The 24,376-nt window shown below is 36.7% G+C and overlaps 1 protein-coding gene across 4 annotated transcripts in view; it reads right to left on the reverse strand.

Moving 5' to 3' along the window:
- Positions 1 to 24,376, reverse strand: part of LOC131041425 (uncharacterized) — a 205,135-nt gene that overhangs the window by 157,733 nt on the left and 23,026 nt on the right. For all 4 annotated transcript variants that reach the window (XM_057974511.2, XM_057974513.2, XM_057974514.2 and 1 more), the window contains exon 2: positions 8,414 to 8,620. In XM_057974511.2, coding sequence (XP_057830494.2) covers positions 8,414 to 8,609 — 196 coding nt within the window. In that variant the 5' untranslated portion in view covers positions 8,610 to 8,620. The remainder of the gene's footprint in view (positions 1 to 8,413; positions 8,621 to 24,376) is intronic.

Here is a 24,376-nt window from a genome sequence, read left to right on the forward strand (position 1 = left end):
TTTCTCTCATTTCACTTGAAAGTGGTTACTGCTGTTCATATTCAATCGCTATCATTTTCTGTGAAGAGAAAAGGATATTGTCTTTCTTGAAAAAAGAAGAAAGATTGCTGTCCCATCCTTTTTTATTTCCAAAGTTGTAGTTAGATAGGGGGAGCCTTCCCTTAATTAGGAGAGTTTTTACTCGTGTGTTGTGGTTGAAACCACAATTTTGTATATTTCCCCAAGTGTACAAAATTTTCAACCAACACTACCTACGTGAGCAGATAGAAAAGGTGATTGAAGATGTAGGTGAGGAGAACGTGGTACAGGTGGTGACCGACAATGCAGCAAATTATGTTGCTGCGGGTAAACTTTTGATTACAAACTAATTTTGTTTGCAAATTAATTACTATCTTGTAGTTTGTACCTCCATTAATTACAATTTACAATGCAACAAATTATGTTGCTGCAGGTAGACTATTGATGGAGAGGCACCCATCTATAGTTTGGACTCCATGTGCTACTAATTGCATTGACCTCATGTTGGAGGATATTGGAAAAATGCCATGGGTCAAGAGATGTGTAGAAAGGGCAAGAAATGTTTGCAAATTTGTATATAATCATTCATGGGTGTTGGCTCTTATGAGATAATACACAGAGCAGAAGGAGTTAGCTCGTCCAGGAATCACAAGATTTGCCACAAACTTCCTCACATTGCAGTCCATGCTTAGGTCTAAGTCTGCCTTGAGATGTATGATTGTTGGTGAGGAGTGGTCTTCCTCATCCTATGCTACCACCCCTACAGGGAAAGATATGGCAGACTGCATTTTTGATGAGCAAGGCTTTTGGGTCCCTTGTGATGAGATAGTGAAGGTAATTTTTTTATAAATTCTACAATTTAACTTCATGTTTTATAACTTATTATATGTATTCTCTTATTTGCTCATTTTTCTAAATTACACAATATTTTCAATTTTGCAGTTTGTTAAGCCCTTGGTGGTTTTGTTGCGAGTTGAGGATGGAGATAAGCCCGCAATGGGCTATATATATGAGGGCATGGATAGAGCAAAGGAGGCCATCAGATTTGTCTATGGAGGAGATGAGAGCAAGTATGGTCCCATTTGGGAGATCATTGATAGGAGATGGCATCATCAGCTTCATAGGCCCATCAATGCGGCAGCCTATTATCTGAATCCGGCATTCTGTTTTATCCCTTCTTTCAAGGCTGATGTAGAGGTCCTTAATGGGCTATACGCAATCATGGAGAAGATGGGACCTGCTGGTACTTCTCAGATAGACCTTTTTCGAGAGCTACAGTTGTTCTCAGGTGCACAAGGGGAGACCTTCTCTCATCCTGTCGCCAAAGATGGTAGGACAACTATGATGCCAGGTAAAAATAAATTGTAAGGCTTAATTTTAGTTTTATTCAATACTATATTGTAACTTGTTAAATGAGTTCATGAGTGAGACTGATTTTATTTATTTTTCTCATTTCAAACTCAGATCATTGGTGGAGCTTTTTTGGCCGAGAGACACCAAATATTCAGAAGTTGGCCATTCGCATCTTGAGCCAACCATGCAGCGCATCAAGTTGTAAGCGCAATTGGAGTATGTTTGAGCACATACACTCCAAGAGGCGCAATAGATTATCTGTGGAGAAGATGAATGATCTCGTCTTTGTTCACTACAACCTCTGCCTGAGAATGAGAAAGAATGCATTAGTTGACATCTCTCCTATCATTCTAGATGAGGTTGATCTTGAAGCAGAGTGGGCCAATGAGAATCAGACAGCTCCTGGGACTCCTACAGTTGTCTTTAGTGATGATGACATGGATTGGATCGACCAGGTAGGTATAGAGGCTGAGGCTATAGCCATGGTAGAGGAGGAGCAGAGACAGGAAATACTAAGACTCAAAGTGACACAGTTGTTCCTGATGTTGGTGAGCATGACACAGCTATTCCTGATGTTGGTGAGGATGGCATGGTGTCACGGGGAGCAACTATAGTTGTTGAATCATCCAGGACCTACTTTAAATGCCTTTGCAGGGGGCCAGGGCGAGAGGGTGCACAACCCTCTGAGCCATAGGCTTGTACACTTGTAGTTGTATTTTGTATTTACTATTTACCTTTGGTATTTGTATGAAACATTTGATGATGATCATATGATGACATGGATTTTTTATTCCATGAGTTTTGTAATATTGTATACATTTGACAATATTTATATATCTATGTTTGTTATTTTCTTCAGCTACAATTTGCGTTTATGCTTATGTGATTGATGTATACTTGTGTATGTAATCAAATGAGCTGAGTTTGATGATGTTTTTGTGTCTTTAAGGTGTATTCAATAAAGGATGTTTGAAACAAGTTTTAAATCTTTAAAAATCTCTAAATTTCTTGAGTTTTTCACTTTCCCGAGTCCAGCCGAGTCCGGAGCCGAGTCTGACGCCGAGTCCGAGTCCGAGTCGCGTTTCTCTGGTTTGACCACTGCCTTTTCATATATCACCTTTACCTAGAGACGCCTTGTTTGAGCACATTTGAACTATTTCACTTTTAATTAACTAATTAATAGTTGTGAATAAGATACCTGCACCATAGGAGAGGAAGGATCAATCCTTCAAGGCTGATGTTGTTTAATATCTATCAAGCCCGAATACATGAGATAGGTGATCAAATTGCATTGTTCAATCTTATGAAATTGTGAAGTCTTACTTTGTCATACAATTTCATATTTGGATTCACTGATAATGGGAGGTCAGATCGGGGGCATGACACACTTTGAGTCTATCACATTTGGAACCATCCCTACTAGCATCTAAAATTTTGCCACATCATGATCAACTATGCCTTCTTGCCTATACAATTGTAATGTCCCCACTTTGAAATAGAATTTAATAATAATAATAAAATTTAAATATAAAAAATTAAATTAAAATGTAGATAATTAAATATAATTAATTAAAAGTTAATTAAGTTAATCAATGGTCAAAAGACATGGGAAAAAAAGTTGTGACTCCCTCAACAATGAGATATAAAAGAGAGATGAGAACCTCATTTGAGAGGGAGATAATTTGGAAATCAGAAGTGCACATCTGATTTAAATAAGAAGTGCAGATCTGATTATGAAAGGTTATGTCCCTTTCAAAGGGCAGAAATAATGAAGAGTTGCACCCTTTCAAAAGGTGCTAATGGTGAAAGGGTGTCTCTCTTGCCAAAGGGCATGCATGATGAAGAGGTGTGACCTCTCCCTCACATTGAGAGATATAAAGGAAAGGAATCAAAGCATCCAGCAACATCACCATGGATTGGATCAGATCAGAACTGTTATTAAGTTACAGGCAGTAGCATCTTTGTTCTTGGTGGTATGCATGGGGATGTGCTGAATATGTATGCTTAATTAATGAAGCTTGATAATGTTGTTATGCAGAATTTAGTAGTAATATTAATATAGATTGCAATATGTGAGACAGTCATACTTAATTTCATATATATTCATAATACATGAGAAGTTAGTATACTTATAGTCTGAATCATGTTATTGCTGTCAGTATTTAAGAAAATGGGATTGAGTTGTTTCCAAGAGGGGCAGTCTAAATCCAGCCAACAGGATGATTCCCAAGATAGGGTAGGGATCAACGTCCCATAAACCTTGAGGGCATAGTCCCAAGATAGGGTAAGAGCTTGGATCTGTAAACTTTGAGGGAGCCTATTGAGTTTGGTATCTATGCGCTTGGAAACATAGTCATCTCCTCCTTCCTTAAAACTAGAGTAGTAACAAGGATTGAACTTTGCATCAAGAATTATGGATGATACAATTAATTATCTAATAATAGAATTAATTGCCTAGTATGGTGGATTGACAATTTATTCATGAATAACTGATAAATTATTTAAAACTATGGAATATCACAGATTTGATTTATGTTAAGGAAAGAGCTAAAAATAGAGTTGTCTCCTAATCAATTTAGTTTAAGCCATAAGTATATTGAAAGAAATTAATTACTGTTATAACAGACCTAAACTTAGTAGGGAACATTACAACTAGATCCTTGAAATAAATCTCTAGACCCTTTCTATCAAACCTCTCCATCAATCTTTGGCTGAACTCCTCTAGAGTGGTAATTGAGCCACGTCCTTGGGTCACCATGCCATGGTACCACCACTAATAAGCCAAACTCTCTAGGTGAAGGACTGCATTTAAGGAGAAACGGGTATGCAAATTCTACAACCAAGCCCTATTTGTAAGCCCATCGGATCCATCATAAGTGAGTTTAGTGATCTTTCTCAGCCATTTGTATATCTCTCCTTGGCTGATCACGATATCTTCTTCCCCTACGTTGATCATTTCTCGTTTTCATATCATAATACTATACAAATGATATATCATGAGAGAGTGTCAGGTATTGAGCACTATACTTAACATGATACCTAGCCATCTCATCCTCAAGTCTTGGTGGAGCTTGCTGCTCTTCTTCAAATGGGTCCTCTTCTTCTCTTTGCAAGAATTTGGCTTTGAATGTTTTGGTTGGTGGATTGACCAAGACCCCATCATTATCTAAGGTGACTTCCTTCTACGCCATTTGGATTAGACCTTCTAAGACTCCATTGTTGATTCATTCCTCTCAAAGTCTTCACAACCTCTGCCATAGACTCGCTGATGGTGGACTGAAATTCTTTAGCCAACTCTCTATTTTCATTCCTGATGACCTCCTAGAGGTTGATTTCCTCATTTCTATAACCCATGGCTTCTTCCCTCATTTTCTCATTTCACTAGTACCTAACTTATCAATCACTTTTTAACATGAATCTACATCACACACCACCCCACAAGCTAGCATAAAAGATAGCTCTGATACAACTGTAATGATCACAACAGATTCTTAACTTTTTTTTAAGAATTAACCCTTCTAAATTGCTCACAAACCCCCCAACAACAATAAACTATGAATGTAAACATAGTAGGGTTTATTTGCATAAAATGATGACCAAAAACAAACCTTACAAAATCAGAAAAAGTAGGTTCTTTAGATACAATTCAGTCAGATCCGACATGTATGTTTTTCAATACAAACTAGTCTGTTGGTTACAAAATTCAAACAACAAAGAAAATGAATTAACCCTGACTGTATAGTTCTTTTTCTGCCACGTCCAGTTTGGGTGGGCTACATGGAGCTAAGTGTATTTAACTGCTACCTTGTTGCTGATTCACCATTAGAGAACTCGAAATAAGTCCTAGAGAATGCCTTTTCACCTATTTTTGTCATCAAATTCTCAATGGTATCCTACAATGTGAAAGAAGGCGCTCCAATTGGGAGTCACACCAACAGATGAACTTGTTCCATCTGAGGCATTAGGGCTGAGAGATACCCCAAATATTGGGAGTAGATCATTGAATGCAGCCTAGGGATGAGGAATTCTACCCTAAGGTCATCGTCTAGGTGCTAGCTTGGCAAGAATTAATCATCTCTACAAGTTGCCACACTTCTAAATGCATACAGCCCTGTGAAGCTACACCCAGCACTCCTAATGATTGAACCAACAATAAACTCAGAGTGATGGTAGCTGGAAGAATCTAGATGGTCAAAAATGATGACCTCTGGCCTAGTGAAACCCTAGTGCAAGCACTCAAAGATGGCGGCCACTTGTAGGAAAAATATATATCTGTTAGGACAAGGGCTCTAGGGCCCAAAATTTGGCACCTTATTTCAAAAATAGATTAAGCACTAATAAATTAATTATCATATCTAAGTCTCTATCTTCAACTATATCTCCAATAGCATATAGTTGGTCCTTCAACTCAGTGATCTTCATGAAGAAGGAGATGACTGAATCTTCTTTAGCCATCTTAATTTGATGTAACTGTTGTCTTAAGACAAGAGCTCTGCTGGTATTATTGATCTCATATAATCCTTCCAAGGTCTTGAACATCTCTCTCACTATCTTCAACTCGGATATAATAGGCACAAGGTGTTCCTTTACGGAATCAATTAAAATCTTCTTGGCCTTTGTGCCATTCTTTCTACATTGAGTTTTCTCATTCTCATCATCAAGTTCAAGCACTTCCTTCTCCATGAATTCAAGAATATCATTCTCTTCTAACGTAATTAGAACTCTAAACTTCCAAGAGGTGAAGTTGAAGGCACCACCAAGCCTATCTTCTACCTTGAGTCCGTTTACTATTTTGATGCAAGGATAGACGCACTAAGAATGAGAAGAACCAATGAGGATTTGATGCTTAATCAATTCTAATCACGATCTTTCTTAAACCCGCTCTGATACCATGTGGTTTTTTTTTATGATCAGAAATAGATTAAGTAGAAATAAATTAATTTGAACAATTAACACAGCAATATACCCTGGGAAAACCCTTCCTCTCAAGGGAGAAAAACCCAACAACAATATCTCTTATTTATTGAATAGGATCAATTACAATGTGGCCAAACACAATGCCAATAATGGGGCCAATTACAAGTCCAATCTGCAACTATGATAAGAGCACCTCTTTATCAATAAAGACAAGCATTAATCTCCTTAATCAAGTACACAAACTGTTGTGTGAATGGAGCGAACCGAAGGTGATTATATTCGATGCCAAGAAGGAGATCTTCAATCTCGATTCTCTATATATATATGATCGAAGACCCTTCCTCAAGAGTCGTCCCTCTTCACAAGGGTAACGTCTATATAAATAGATGTGACTCTTTAGTAAAGTCGCCCACTTAGAAATAATAAATGCAATTATTGTTTATTTATTTAAATCGTGGGGAGGAGGTACCTCCCACTGCTAACAACAACAGTTGCTGATTCACCATTAGAGAACTCGAAATAGGTCCTAGAGAATGCCTTTTCACCTATATTTGTCATCAAATTCTCAATGGTATCCTACAATGTGAAAGGAGGCGCTCCAATTGGGAGTCACACCAACAGATGAACTTGTTCCATCTAAGGCATTAGGGCTGAGAGATACCCCAAATATTGGGAGTAGATCACTGAATGCAGCCTAGGGATGAGAAATTGCCCTAAGGTCATTGTCTAGGTGCTAGCTTGGCAAGAATTAATCATCTCTACACACTTCTAAATGCATACAGCCCTGTGAAGCTACACCTAGCACTCCTAATGATTGAACCAACAATAAACTCAGAGTGATAGTAGCTGGAAGAATCTAGATGGTCAAAAATGATGACCTCTGGCCTAGTGAAACCCTAGTGCAAACACTCAAAGATGGCGGGCACTTGTAGGAAAAATATATATCTGTTTGGACAAGGGCTCTAGGGCCCAAAATTTGGCACCTTATTTAAAAATTCCAATTTTACTTTATTTTTATTTTATTTATATTTTATTTTTTAACATTTATTAATTAATATGGTGTTAAAAATACCTTTTATTAGCTGTTGGGCAGACTCAACCAGGAAAGGACATGACATACTTTACAAAAAAATTGAACAATACAATCTTACAATTCATAGTTCTGACATGGTGGCTTCTCTCTCTTGAATCTCTTTTGTTGATTAAGAGCTTTAAGTAATATATGCACTTTATCATTCTTGTGTGCACTTTTGTACATGCCACATTTGTATTAAGTTGGATTTGTTGTCCCGTGGTAACTCCTAGTTCCATATAGCTAATGAAGGATGTCTTTTGTTGATAGTATAACAAAGATATCTATTTGCTTGTTAGTGAATAGTACATTTTTCCTAAAAAGACACTTAACAAAATGGATGATAATAGACAATGGTTTCTTCTATTCAATGTTAAATGTGGTAAATATTGTCCTATCATTTCATGTTGGGTGCTAGATAATTAAGGCCTTTCACTGCTGAATTATATATCTGATAGTTCCAAATGCAAATTATTAATGTTTGTCTTTGACATGTATTTTTCATAATAGTCAAGTTTTGGATGAATACAAATAGAATACTACTATAGAATATAGTATTTATATACATTAACAAAATGCTACCATGTCGTACCCAAAGCATGTTAAGTTTTTAAGAGTTAAAATATGTTATAATGGCATTGCCTCAATTTCATATCGTATGTGCGTGCATGCACATTTGTGTATATCTATATGTGTATCATAGCATTCTCTTTTCAGTGAAAAAAATAACATATGCAAAAATATAAGAAATCAACTACACAAACTATTTTAGAAACTCCTAGGAGATGAGAATATAGAAAAACTATCAACAGGGCATTCCATGATAAACTTTACCAAAAAGTGCTATATTTCAAAACCCTGCATATCTATGGCTATTAAAAATAGAAGATTGCAAACAAGAATGTAAAGGGAAGATGCATCAGCAGTTATAACCAAGTCATCTCCAAAATCTATCTCAGCTTTTGACAATTATTTTTAAATTTTCCTTAATGTTTATACAACAAAATTCATCTTAAATCAAAGTGAAGTATCATGAACCTTTATTCTACTTACCAATTTCTTTAGTTGGTGTAGTAACATAGACAACAATCATCTTATCAACATTTGTTGAAGATGTTGGAGCCCAAAAACTAAATGAGTGAAAATGCTTAGGTACACCAACTAAAGGATGGAGGAAATTTAAGAATAACAGCACTAATGCTACACCCACAATTGTTGTCTCCATGCGCACACGAGAGAAATTCCACATAATGACTAATACTGGAAAAAGACATAAATAATGAATCTCAGAAGAAATCAAATATCGTGTAATACAAGTATATTTATACTAAATTCAACTTTATTCTTTCAAGGAGCCCTACAATGTTTTTGAGCCAATGTACATATAAAAAATTCTTCTCATGAGAGCCCAAAAATGAAAACACTTGAAATCGCCCAGAAAGCTATACTTACACTGACTACTAATTCCCACGTAAATGGAAAATAGTGGACAAAATGAATCTACCTAGCCTAATTAAGTAGCCAACAAATAAAAAACAAATGATCAACATGCCTAGAAAATTTCATCAAAATACTTTTAGCTTTTACAAACATGATACAAAGTAGAAAATTCAAAATACTATATTCTTCAATATAATCATATCCACTTGAGCAAGTTCAAAGGTTTAAACAGCCGAAAGGATAATGCATTTATGATTTTATTAAATTAATTAGATTAAAAAAACCACTATTTAATTTGGACGGGAATTAATATCTTCATAGGTTAGATTTTATCCAAGCACTAAAACTTTAGGTCATAGTTGTCATCGGGATGAATTATTTCATTCTCAACCTATTCTCTTAGCCATTCATAATTATTTAACTTTAAACCTTGCCAGAAACAACTTAGGCAATTTCTTTTGCCATTGCATATCTAAGAGGAAATGCTAATAACACTCAGAACAAGAAGAAATACTAAGAAAGTATTAATATTAATATTAATATTCATAAGAAAGAAATAATAGCACTCACATTCTACACAAAAATTTATTCTAGGAAACCCTTTTGGAAGAAAACCAGCAAAACAACACTCAATTACTATACCAGCTCAACAGTTTACCATATAATAAGGTATTTTGTAATATTAGTACTTAACCCTATTCCATGTGTGAGCATTTATACGTACATCAGTATTGTATACTACTAAGAAATATTACGATAAAATGGATATGAAACCTGTTGGCAATTGCCACTCTATTGGTTAGGTTTCATTATGTTGTCATTGATGGCAACATGATTTTAGGTTCCGGCTTCATATGGTGTACCGGCAGGCACTTCACAAACTCTACACCGGCACCGGCACCGGCAAGTTAGAAGATTTCTTTGGTCACCGGCAATGCAAGCCGACATGGTATAGTAAAGGTCATCGGTATTGGAGGTTGACACATCTTGGATCCGGCATCGGTAACTCGTTTTAATGTTTATTCATTTATGTTATATGGCCGACATGTAATCTGATATTGTATATATCTTTGTAAGCCAACATAAGGCAAAAATTTGTATAGGGTATATAGGGCAGATTGATTAGATCATTTTGTAACAAGGATGGACATGTAATGGACATGGAAATGTAATATGATGCAAAATCATTCTGAGAGACTATGTATGTGAGGAATTCATTGTAAGGGTTATTCCGATACAGAGGTTTAGGGTTTTAACCGGAACAGACAGAGCTTAAACTGGAACTGTATTCTGGCATAGAAGATGCTATCTTAGCAGATCACACTTCTCCGAATTGTTGTCAAGTATGTTCTGTAGTCAGTGAGGCTCCTATTGTGATTGAGCAGTGTGCTCTAGGCTGTAAGCCTTCCTGCAAGTGCAGACCCATCATATATTGTAATATCTCTTCATATGGCCAGTGAATTGATATTGTGGGTCACAAATCCCACCATGGTTTTTCCTCATTGAGGTTTTCCACGTATAAATCTGTGTGTTATGATTTTCATTTATGTGTTTGGCTTATTGGTTGCATTACTTCTTTCAATTCTGTTAATACCAGTTGGTGCATGAATGTTTTGTTAAGGCTAAAATCTACTATTCCGGTATAACACTGATTCACCCCCCCCTCTCGCTGTCATTGGTTTCCAACAAAACCATGAGCTGAAAAAGTACCCAAACTTAAGCGCCCCTGCCCCTAAGCCACTTATGGGGAGCTATTGAACCCACATATCTTCCAACTAGGGAGCAGCACATGCAGCTAGATCCCCCAATCATGATAGTTTTTAGTCTAAAAGGAATGTAAAACACACAAAGCATATAACACATACATCGAATAGTATCTTGCACAAAAGAAGTGGAAGAAAACATAAAACCACAAATAACCACGTTGACTATAGAATGAGATATATTAGTAGTGCCAACAATGCCCTACTAACAATCATTAGCAAAATAGTTATTGCAATGATATATGGAGCTATAGAATGAGATATATGACCATAAAAGTTAACATCAATATAGAATTGTGGTTTAGTGTTTTTTATATTAGTCTATGAGTAATATTAATATAACATAAATGATGGATCATAGCCTCCGAGCAGCTCAGTGAATACAAAATCATTGTGAGTGGAACTATAAATAAATCGCAAAATCTCATTGGATAACATAGAAGGTCAAATCAAATAAATTCCCCTTCATATGATCATTCTTAACTTAATCTAGGCAAGCAATAATATCTTTTAGTAAAACCATGGTTGACAGACTCAAATCTGCTCAAGAGCTCCTTTGCTAACAATACCAAAAGTGTTATGTTGAGGTTGTACCTATGGAGATTCTATTTGACAATGCAAAAAATATCTTGTGTCCTAGCTCCCTTGTGCATTAGGCATTATTTTATGCATCACCTATAACCAATCTGAGAAAGCTTTTGATGGGTCTCACTTTGCCAAATTTGCCTAAGTGTTATTCCTTTTCATCTGTAATGTCCCTGCTAGTTAGAGATCATTAACCTGCAAAACAGATTGTTAGAACACAACATATAGATATATATATATATAAACCATTTTAATTCACAATCTATTTTTAACACTGAATTAGCATGATCATAATTTTTATCTAAAAAAAAGGATACGAATGCCATACGAAAGTATGTCCTTAGGCGGTTGTGAAGCTCGCCTTCTTGGAACCCCTTGGTTCCAAGCCCTTCAGGAAATCGAAGTTGCGTTCGAATCCTGTCTTGGGTGTAACCTCTTACACCCAAGCCCTTCAAGGAAGACCCTTGTCTATTCCTTGCCTTGGGTGATGCCTTCATCATCCAAGTCCTCAGAGGGGACCGGCCAGATCCGTCTCTTCTTAGTTGGTGTTTAGTCAACTAAGCCCTATATATGCATATCAACCTTCAGTATATACTGCCCTAGGGATTATCATAATCCCCCCTTAGACTATGAGAGTTTCCTCCCTATAGCCTCCCTCATGTGATTTCATTCATAATACATATTTTCTATTTCATAATTCACATGTACATAGTTTTGTATTCATTACCTATATTCATAAAATGTTCATTAACCATTACTCACATGTATTCCTTAACATACATTCCTATTACCCTGATATGTATTTTTCCTATCATTCTTTACTATTTAAGATTCATTCATTATATATGCTTACAACAAGTTCTTCCTATTTATTAATATATATATATATATATTAACTATTCCTCTATGTATTAACGTATATATATATATATATATATATATAATGTCCCTATCTATCTTTATGCATTTGTACTTATTAATGTATATATATTAATTATTCCTAATAATAATATATATAATAATCCATTGCCTATCTTTATATCTCTATATTTATTAATACACCCTATTCCTATTAACCTATATAATATATAGAATAGCATTTATATATCTTAATGCAAAAACTATTATTATACTCAACTCCTTACCTATCTGCCCATAACCTCCTCTGCAGTACCTCATCACCCCTGCGCTCACTCCTTTCTCTCCCATTTCGGCAGCCTGCATGTGGTGGGTTAAATACCCTCCTGTGGGAACGGGGTGACGGTTCGCAGCCTAAGCTGCGGCTACCGTCACACCATTTCCCTTCCAAAGGAAGGGGTGTGGCGGTAGACGCAGCCTGGGCTGCGTTTCCCGTCCCACCGCTTCCCGCAGGGGGGTGGGCCTTATACCATGCACTTTATTAAAGTGCGTCACATAATAATAATCCTTCGAACTATTAAGTGCATCAATATATAAATAATAATTATTAAATATATTAAATGAAATAATAATTATTTAATTTCTTAATCCTATATTTAAACATTAATATACCTTAAACTTTTAATTAAATTAAATTAATTAAATATCAATGTTAACATTATTACCTCATTTGATAATTGATTTTGTCTTTTATTTATTTATATTTTTTCAAAAGCAACCTTATATTATGCGATGCGATAGGGATATCACATCATCCTCCATGTCCTTATCAAATGTTGGATGTTGCAAAAACCCAAGAAAGTTCTAAGTTTGGAAGTGTTTTAGTCATTTTCTGCAATTGTTGCAAAATTGTGAAATTTAAGTGAATTATTGGACATTTCTTGCTTATCCAATGTCCAATTCTGCATAAAATCCTCAAAAGATTTCCTAGATCCTCCTTTTCCACTTCCTCCATTTTTCTTGTTTGCACAATTTTAATGGACATCCAAAAAATATCCTTAAGTCCCGGAGTTCATTTTAGAATGAGAAATAACAAGTCATGCAAGAGATAAAGGTGCATGTATAATGTTGTTTGTAATTAGGGCTGGCGGATTCCAATTGCCTTGGGCAACATTGGAATCCGCCCCCCCCCTTTATAGGGCCAGGCCCAATACCTCTCGGCCCTCACCTAAAGAGACTTCCACGCTTCACTCAACTCACACGCCTCCTTGATAGGGTCGGCTCCATCAATTAAAAGGAAATTAATACTTAATTGTTTAATGGTAAGGAGGCCGACATGGTTGAGAAGCTATATGTCTCCTATAAATGCAGCGCATACTTCTCATTATCACACCAAGTTCTTTAAGCTGATGACATTATATTCTGTAAAGAGCGAATTGATACAAAGGCATTTGGAATAGCAAACAGTAGACAGCGAACTCCACAAAAGGCAGCAGACCGAGAGGAAGAAGATCCAAATTGGAGAGCGAACTAGATCAAACAGTAGCAGATCCCAAACAGTAGACAGCGAACTCCACAAGAGGCAGCAAACCATCTCCAAAACATAGAAGACTTATTTAATGAACTGTGATTAGATGAGGAGGACTGCAAGCTAATTGAAGAGTATTTCATCTCTTTCACATAGTGACTGCAACTCCAGATAAGTGTGCAATGTTCAGTTGTATTCTAAATCATAAATCAGATCTGAGGATCCTTTGGCTGGGTTTTTCCTCTTAGGAGGTTTTCCCAGGGTAACTGTGCGTTGTCTTTAGCATTTCATTTCCCTTATTATGCTTAAAAGTATAGAAAACAATAAATTAATTAACCTAATTCTAAATTTCTGAGTTTTATTCAATCTGAAAGTACCAAAAATAACATGGTATCAGAGCTTATTGGTTAGATCAATCTTCAGATTTAAAATTCAGTACTCCTTTATTTCAGTTTGCTGTAGCTTTTGTAAATCAGGTCAATGGGGCTGAAAGTTGAAGATAGGCTTGATGGTAATCTAAATTTTACTGCATGGAAAGTTCGAATCAAGTTGGCTCTTGAGGAAGAAGACCTTCTTCATTTCATAGAAGAAAAGGAGCAAATTGAGCCTTCGGATGCAGCTGAGTTGAAACAATTCAAAAAGGATGCTATCAAGGCCAGAAAGATTCTTATTGATTCAGTCAAAGACCACCTCATCACCTCTATCGCCTCATTCACCACTGCTAGGGAAATGTTCAACCATCTACAAGGTACATATGAAGTTAATAATCTTAGTAGGGCAATTACATTAAGACAACAACTACTTAATATAAAAATGGCTAAGGAAGATTCTATGATTTCCTACTTCATGAAAATTTCAGAACTAAAGATTCAGCTAGATTTAATTGGTCATAACATGGAAGACAAAGACCTTGTCATGATTGCCCTTAATGGTCTACCTCTCTCATGGGAGTCATTTATCCAAACCATAAGTGGTCGGTCTGAGTTACCTTCTCTTGATCGCCTTAAGAATGATTGCATCCAAGAAGAGTCTCGCCTCATATCAAGAAGTCAATCCAAGAGCCCCCATGTAGATGACCATCACATGCTTGCAGCTCAATGCAAGAAAAGGGGAAATTGGAAGCAACCTTATCCTAAAAGAAATAGGGAATCTAGATCTTTTAGTTCCCAACACCCTTGGAAGAAACCAAGAGATAGTTCGCATGTGCGATGTTTTAGATGTGACAAATTCGGTTACTATGCTAAGGAATGTCAGTTTAACCCTAACCAAAGTGAAGCAAACCTAAATGAAGTCTCAGAACAAAATGATGACTTCTTATTCATCTCCGCTCTATCTAGCAATGTTCCCTCAGATAGCAATACATGGTTGATTGACAGTGGTGCCTCCAGACACATCACAGGTTACTGTGATCATCTTTCAGGCCTAGTAGAAAAGGATACCAGCCTTCACGTGGTAATTGGTGATGACGCACGTTATTCGGTAAGAGGTTCTGGCTCTACTTCTCTAAAATTAGATTCTGGTATTTCCTTGCATCTCAGTGATATATTGTTTGTTCCTGGAATTAAAAGAAACCTAATTTCCATTTCTGCTCTAGAAGATAAAGGTTATCAAATTGCATTTTCTGAAGGAAAAGTTCTTGCTTGGTCTAAGAAAGATAATTTTAAATCTGCTCGTATAATTGGACATAGATATGATAGTCTTTATAAGCTCTCTACTAACCCTATTCAAGCACTCATTAATGAGGCTCCGGAATCCTGTGAGTTATGGCATAGAAGACTTGGACATCTACATTATCAAGCCCTTCCATCTCTTGAAAGGATAGTTAAAGGTATGCCTAAACTCAGTCAAATTCATGATAACACTTGTAAAGGTTGTGCTACTGGTAAGAATGTTAAAAGTCCATTTCATAAAAGTGAAAATAGAGCTAAAGATAAACTAGAACTTGTTCACTCTGAATTATGTGGTCCTATGTCTGTAGCATCTCCTAGTGGATTCCTTTATTATGTAATCTTCATAGATGATTTCTCTAGGAAAACTTGGATCTACTTCTTGAAATCTAAAGAATCTGATGAAGTCTTAAGTAAATTTAAGGAGTTTAAAGCATTAACTGAAAACTTCTCTGGTAAAAGAATCAAATGTTTAAGATCTGACAATGGAGGTGAGTACACCTCCGGTAGCTTTCATGATTTTTGTGTTGAGTCGGGAATTAAGAGAGAGTTTTGTGTTCCATACAATCCTCAACAAAATGGTGTTGCTGAAAGAAAGAATAGGACCATTGTGGAGGCTGCAAAGGCTATGATCCACGATCAAGACTTGCAAACCTTCCTATGGGCTGAGGCTTCTAGAACAACAGTATACATCCAGAACAGATGTCCTCATCGTGCTCTAAAGAACATGACCCCGGAAGAAGCCTTCACAGGATCCAAACCAGACATTAGTCACCTCAGAATCTTTGGAAGTCCCGTCTATGTTCATGTGCCCAAGGAAAAACGATCAAAGTTGGAACCCTCCGGAAAGAAAGGCATGCTAGTCGGATACAGTGAATCCTCCAAGGCATTCAGGATTTACATCCCAGGTCAAAGGTACGTTGAGGTAAGTAGGGATGTTAAATTTGAAGAAGACATTGCTTTTAAGAAATCAAAACGTTCTTGTGTTATTGATGAATCAAATGATAATCAAAATATAGACGTTGATACTAACCCTGAGATTCAGAGGGAGCAAGTTGAACCTCCACCTCAAGACAATCATGATGATCCTCCAGAACCCATGAATCCCATTGATATTCCTAGTGACATTGTCGTTACCAAAAAGAGGCCTCTCTGGGTAAGAAACACCATTCAAGAAGCTGAGAGATTTGCTGCTCCAAGTGGCACCTTCCGTGAAACTAAGAGACCTCAGGTATTTTCCAACTACGTTTCTTTAATGTGTAATCTCATTGAAACTGAACCTTGCAATGTTGAAGAAGCCTTAAGTCATCATGCTTGGAAGCTTGCTATGGATGAAGAATATCAGTCAATCATCAAGAATGATGTGTGGGACCTTGTGCCCAGACCCAAAGGTAAATATGTTGTTTCATCTAAATGGTTATTTAAAATTAAACATAATGCTGATGGTAGTATTGAAAAATATAAGGCTAGATTTGTAGCGCGTGGCTTTTCCCAAAAGGAAGGCATAGACTATGAAGAAACATTTGCTCCTGTTGCTAGATATACTTCCATTAGAACAATAATTGCTATTGCTGCCTCTAAGGGTTGGAAACTACATCAGATGGATGTTAAGACTGCCTTTCTCAATGGTGTCATTGAGGAAGAAGTCTATATTGAGCAACCTGAGGGATATGAGATTCAGGATAAATTAACCCATGTGTGCAGGTTAAAGAAAGCGTTGTATGGTCTTAAACAAGCTCCTCGTGCTTGGTATGAAAGAATTGATAAATACTTACTAAGTCTAGGTTTTTGTAAAAATGATGCTGACCGTAACATTTACTTTAAAGTAGCCAATGATGAAATGCTAATTCTAGTTCTTTATGTGGATGACTTATTTCTTACTGGTAAAGATGAACTTATTATTAAATGCAAGAAAGAACTAGCTTCAGAATTTGAAATGAGAGATTTAGGTCTAATGCATTATTTCCTAGGTCTAGAAGTATGGCAAAGATCTAACGAAATCTTTCTAAGTCAAGGGAAGTATACTATTGACATTTTGAAAAGATTTAGAATGATGGATTGTAAACCAATGTCTACTCCTATGGAATCTAACTTAAAGAAGTTAAGTGTTTCTGCAGCTAACTCTGAATTTGCAGATCCATCCGAGTACCGACAGTTGATTGGATCACTGATGTATCTAGTTAACACTAGACCAGAATGTTTTGCTGTAAATGCTCTCAGCCAGTTCATGAGTTTGCCCAAGCATGTTCACCTTGTTGCAGCCAAGCATATCCTAAGATACTTGCGGGGCACAGTTGGTTTTGGGCTGAAGTATCCACTTAACACTCCAATAACCTTGGAAGGTTATTCTGATGCAGACTGGGCTGGAAGTGTCAAAGACAGGAAAAGAACCTCTGGTATTTGCTTTAGCTTGGGTTCTGCAGTGATCTCTTGGGCTTGCAGAAAACAATCCTCAGTGGCATTGAGTACTGCTGAAGCTGAGTATATTGCAGCAAGTGTAGCATCCAGAGAAGCAGTATGGCTTCGTAAGCTTCTTGCTGGGTTGTTTGGTCAGCCATGGGATCCTACAGTTATTCACTGTGATAATCAGAGTTGTATTAAAATGTCCATCAATCCAGTGTTTCATGACAGGTCAAAACATGTGGAAACCCATTATCATTTTATTCGGGACATGGTGCAAAGTGGAGCTATTCAGCTGAAGTATGTCAACATTGATGAGCAGGTTGCAAATATCCTCACCAAGCCTCTATCCAAAGTGAAGTTTGTGTACTTCAGGGATAGACTTGGTATTGTGGAAAATGAAACTCCGATTGAGAGGGAGTCTCAATTTCAGTGATACTTTGTATTGTATAAAACCATCCTCTGCGGGCAATGTAAGATGGTGTTGTAAATGTTAACCACCCTCTGCGAGCAATGTAAGGTGGTATTGTAAACTTCTCAGGGAGAAGTGTAATTATTAACCATCCTCTGCGAGCAATGTAAGATGGTATTGTAAATATTAAACCACCCTCTGCGGGCAATGTAAGGTGGTATTGTAAACTTCTCAGGGAGAAGTATAATATTAACCATCCTCTGCGGGCAATGTAAGATGGTATTGTAAAAGGAAGTGTAAATTGTTAAACCATCCTCTGCGGGCAATGTAAGATGGTAGTAAAGGATCCTCTCCACCCTCTGTGAGCAATGCAAGGTGGATCCAGTCTATGCTTGTGTGCAAGCTGGAAGATTATGATTATGATTCTATTCCCTAATTAAGAGGGAGTGTTGTTTGTAATTAGGGCTGGCAGATTCCAATTGCCTTGGGCAACATTGGAATCCACCCCCCCCCTTTATAGGGCCAGGCCCAATACCTCTCGGCCCTCACCTAAAGAGACTTCCACGCTTCACTCAACTCACACGCCTCCTTGATAGGGTCAGCTCCATCAATTAAAAGGAAATTAATACTTAATTGTTTAATGGTAAGGAGGCCGACATGGTTGAGAAGCTATATGTCTCCTATAAATGCAGCGCATACTTCTCATTATCACACCAAGTTCTTTAAGCTGATGACATTATATTCTGTAAAGAGCGAATTGATACAAAGGCATTTGGAATAGCAAATAGTAGACAGCGAACTCCACAAAAGGCAGCAAACCGAGAGGAAGAAGATCCAAATTGGAGAGCGAACTAGATCAAACAGTAGCAGATCCCAAACAGTAGACAGCGAACTCCACAAGAGGCAGCAAACCATCTCCAAAACATAGAAGACTTCTTTAATGAACTGTGATTAGATGAGGAGGACTGCAAGCTGATTGAAGAGTATTTCATCTCTTTCACATAGTGACTGCAACTCCAGATAAGTGTGTAATGTTCAGTTGTATTCTAAATCATAAATCAGATCTAAGGATCCTTTGGCTGGGTTTTTCCTCTTAGGAGGTTTTCACAGGGTAACTGTGCATTGTCTTTAGCATTTCATTTCCCTTGTTATGCTTAAAAGTATAGAAAACGATAAATTAATAAACCTAATTCTAAATTTCTGAGTTTTATTCAATCTGCAAGTACCAAAAATAACATATAATGCCAATTAAATATTAAAATGGACAAACAGTTTTGTTCTACACAAGAAAATGTTCTAGCAAACAAATTTTGGCATATTAATATCCAAAACAAAGCATTTAAGTGTGAATTATTCCTGTATTATTTTTTAGGAATAAATATATTAAAAAATTTAAAATTAACTTGATTGCAAAAGACTTACACCTAATCAGGCCCTAGTCAATGGATCCTATTGTGACCTTTTCACACATCACCCCATTGCAAATGGGGACTCCCCTTTTTTTGCTTAGGCGTCTAGTTGTTTTTAGGGTTTAGGTTAGTTTGGCAGTAAGTTTTGCTCTCCAAAGCAATTCACTTTCAGAAGTTGGTAATTTGAGCTAACTTTGAGCTAGGGTCTTCAAGATTGAAGGGTAGAAGTGAAAACACAATATTGGCAATTTTCTCAAATGTTGCTAATTTTGTAGATATCCTATCAAGTTGTCATGTTGCAAGATTGTCAGGGGAAGTTAGGGTGAGCAAAATTAGAAATTTCCCTCTAAGGGTCAATTTTTCACCCTTTTGGAGTTGAAATCAAGTGTTAAGAGATGGAGTTTGATTGGCAATAAAATTGGAAATCTTCCTTCTACACGTCAAATTTCCATTCCTAGAAACTGAGTGAAAAATATGAAGGAAATTAAATCTTCCTAGTAGAGATCGATTTTTTCACTCCAAGAGGAAATCTAAAAGGCAAAATTTGAAAAATGCAAATCTTCTTGATAGAGGGCGAATTTCCACCCCTTCCTTGTGATGCTCGATTTTCCACCCTTGTGTAATTGAGAAATTTTAAAGGGATTGAGTGGGGGTGAAATCTTCCTCCTAGAGGTCGATTTTCCACTCTAAGTGAAAATTTACTAATAAGTGGGATGAGGAAGGTCAAAAAACATGGAAATCAAAATCTTCCTCGCATTTTTCCACTCCTTCCTCCTAGAGGTCGAATTTTCACTCTTCAAGAAAAGATGAGAAAAGCAAGTTTAAAATGTAACAAAGAAGGTGGAATAACGAGGAAACTAAACCTTCCTCCTAAGAGTCGATTTTCCACTCCTTCCTCCTACATGGCGAATTTCCACCCTTGCTTGGTTGAATGATGAATGAAGAAGGTAAAATTGTAAGGCATGAAAATAATATCTTCCTAGTAGAGAGCGAATTTCCACTCTCACTTTTAGATCAAACCTTGAACGAAGTTTTGGGAAGGAGATCAAACCTTCCACTCCTCATTTTAGGCAATTGAAGGTGATTAAAAAATTGAATGTGAAGAAAGCAAGCCTTCCTTGTAGGATGCGATTTTCCACCCCTTCCTTCTAAACATTGAATTTCCACCCTTGAAATTGCAATTAAAAATTTAAGCGCTACACATTAATGAATTATTATTTGATGGCAAATCACATGTAAGGTGAAAGGGGACAACTTGATCATCAATTAAGCAAAGAATGTGAATTTTTAATGCAAAGCAAAAAAAAAGTTTTAAGACAAAGTCGTCTTTGCAAGAAGATGAAAGGGTGCGACTTGTGTAGCAAGGCATATAAAACAAAGGAGGAGAAAGCGCTATTCATACAAATCAAATTCAAAATTCTCCAAGAACATTCACATTAAGGAAGAGGACTTCGAAATCGCATTCAGCCAGTAAAGAAGGTAATTCAAAACTCAAACAAATTTTCCAGCATTGAGAGGAGAAGTTGAAATCAAATCATTGAAAGAAAGAAAGAAAGAAAGAAGGGGGCTGCTCAAAGATCAAAACCCAAATTGTCTTCCACCAAAGAAGAGCAATCGAATTTTAAGGCCTAATTATACCATTCAGATTCAAAATCAGAACTTTGTCAAGTATGGAATGCCTGATTTTGGCGTGATTTGTGAGGAATTTCATTTCCGAATATTGTGAAGTGCATAATTCCATTCCTAGAATTGTCACTTAAAGCGTGGAAATCAGAACTTAAGCAATTCTGTAATTGATAACTTGGACCATTTTCTTAGTCATTATTCTTTTTCAAACCAAGTTTTTGACTTCAAGCTTCATACGGGAACATGTCGGGATCAAAGAACAGAGGTAGTGCGAGAAAGATTCAAATGAAGACCGTGCTTAGAGGTTTCTTCCCGGAGTCACAAATGTCATCAAGATGGAAGAAAGTTGGGGATACCAACTTGGAACAATTGGATCTAGTCAAGCTCAAGAGGAGAATGTTCGGCACCCGAGATCAAATGCCATCCACATTGGCAAGCAACATGGTTAAGAATAGAATCAACCAAGCCGCCTATTTCCCACCAGCAGTTCAATGCAATGAGTTGATGGTCGAATGTGCAAGACATTATGATCCTCAAACAAGGACAATAGTGGCACCTAATGGAGTAGTTATTGCATTCCTCTCGGAAGAAGCAATCGAGGAGACCTTTGGTATTCCTCATTATGATGGGATGTTGAACATAACAAAGCACAAATTAATGGCAATATTTGAAAAGGCACTTGGAAGATGTATGGGCTTTGTTGCTTCGAATTGGATGAGCGGACCGAAGAGACCACAATCCAAGCTTCCAAAGAAACTCATGTACACTGACTTCAAGGATGAGTATAGTGATATGGTGTTCATGCTAAACAGAATGATGGGGAGTCCACAGGGAACAATGTTTGAAACGTGGATGTTCTACTATGTAGAAGAGATTTCTCTAGGTTTGAAGATGATGAATTGGGCCAAGCTAATTAGCAACAACCTAAATGTGCAGTTGAGGAACTTAGAAAGGACAAGAACATTCTAAATGGGTTCTTATGTAATATACATGTTGGCTAGGAACATAAGATAAAAAGAATTGATATGTAAAGGCGAAGTAGGACTTAAGAGGGGTCAACTCAAGGTGTATGATTGTTATCCACACATGCAATTGCATGCGAAAGAGCATTATAGAAGAGTAAATGATGCATGCTTAATGTATCTCACTCATTTACTACAAGGTGGAACACACAAGAGGTTATCAAAGGAGGCTATGGCGCTAGTAGACAAGTTTGGTTTGTGGTTCATCCAATTTCCAACTTTCACATACATAAGAATCCAAGGGGTGCACATATCATCCGTACAAGATTCCTAGATATCCGATTGACAAGATGGTGCTACTTGAGGTGGTGAGGCAATTAACCGAGTTTGATTTCATTCAAAAGGAGAAGCATATGCCTGGTGTATACTTTCCTATCTCAATTGGTAAAATGATAGAGACATGTCCTACAACCCAAGCAACTGAGACAGCCAATACAGAGTTGCAGTTGTACCAAAATGGCGTATACATGTCCTTTAACTCAATTTGATGGGGTAAATTGGGTTGATAAGCTCATGTTAAATTTATGCCTTCATGCAGATCATTTGTTGGTGTTAATCATTCTCTTGACATGTGTGTCAAACACTGTTGCACTTCAACCTCTTCATAACCAACCAAATTTAAGATGTTTTCAATACTTGCAACTTCATTTTCTTCTTGTACAATGAAAGCCTCACTTAGTTTCATGTCATTAGAATGTTCATTTCAATTTAGTGGCCAGATTTCAATCCTTCAAACATCTGATATGATGTTTCCAGATATAAGGGCAAACTTGAAATCTTTGCTTGCAAGTTCAACCAATTCTATTCTCCTTATTTCAATGTGTGGATGTTTTATCATCCACTTTGACCTTTGAGTTTTAAAACATGTCTTGAATGGAGCAAAAACACGTACATCCAAAGGCTGAAGTTATGGCCGATATAGGTAGGCAATGTAAGAATCAATACCTATAGATCTCACCTATTGGATTGTGGTTAAAGCCATGTGACTATCATATTCATCAAAGATAAGGAGATATCTCTTTGTGGGTGAAGCTCCCCTAAAATTGATTTGGTGAAATCCAATTCAAGAATAGTTTTATGATCATCCAAGCATGTGGTTGTGCTACCATGCAAGCCTCTAGTTCACAATTAACAATGTTATTTTTGAGATAGCTTTTTGCCTTGAAAAGATAAAACTCCGGTATGCTAGGATTTGCTAAATTAATACAACATAATATTCTTATCCATTTTCTACTTTTAGATAAAATACTTGACATTCTTATGTTGCCTAGCTTTGCAAATACTCACATCCTGCAATTCATGTTTGCTTATATACTTAAATCATCACAATCCTATATCTTGGTTAGCCCATACTAATTAAAATTATACAATTTATCCAAATTATCATACAAATATGTCATAATGTTTGGTTGTTGCTCTAAACCAAACAGTGTGTCAGATTTCTATGACAATGTGGATAAATTGTATATTGTCAATCAATTTGGACCAACCAAGATATAGAACTATAATGAAACAAGTGTACAAGCAGGCATAAATTGAGAGATGCAAGAAATTGCAAAGCTAGACAACATAAGTGTGCCACATATTTTATCTAAAAGTAGAGAATGGAGATCAATATAGTGTTGTATTAATGCAAGAGTTTAAGATAGAACAGTGATGTTGTGACCAAACATTGTGGTAGATTTCTATGACAGCTTCAATAAATTGTACAATGTTAATTAATATGGGCCAACTAGGATATGGAGCTATGATGGAACAGGTGTACAAGTAGGCAAAAATTATGGGATGGAATAATTACAAATTTGGACAGAAAAAGCATGTCACATATTTTATCTAAATTAGAGAATGGATAACAAAGTTGTATAGTACTAATTTATCAAATCACTACATACTAGGGTTTTATCTTTTCAATGCAAAAAAACAACTCGAAAAGTACACTTTAATGGTGAACCAAAAGCCTAAATGGTAGCACAATCACGTGTCAATGACCAAAAAAAAATTCTTGAATTAGCTACATTTTCTCATATCAATTTTAGGGGGTCTTCGCCCATAAATAGACATCTCCTTAATTTTGATGGACATGACACCCATGTGGCTATACCCACAATCTGTAATGTCCCCTTTTCCGCTCTAGTTTGTTTTGGGGGCCACCAGCCTATTCCGGAAACCCGTAGGCTAGTCAGAAGCAGAAATTAGGGTTTCCTACCTCTGGGAAGATATTTCTGCATTTTGTAAGGCTTGCATGTTGGAATTTGTCAGTTTGGGTTCTGGATTCCTTCTGGGTTTTCAGAAAGCTTCGCAATGAG

The sequence above is a fragment of the Cryptomeria japonica genome, chromosome 11 (assembly GCF_030272615.1).
Source record: "Cryptomeria japonica chromosome 11, Sugi_1.0, whole genome shotgun sequence".
NCBI lineage: Eukaryota > Viridiplantae > Streptophyta > Pinopsida > Cupressales > Cupressaceae > Cryptomeria > Cryptomeria japonica.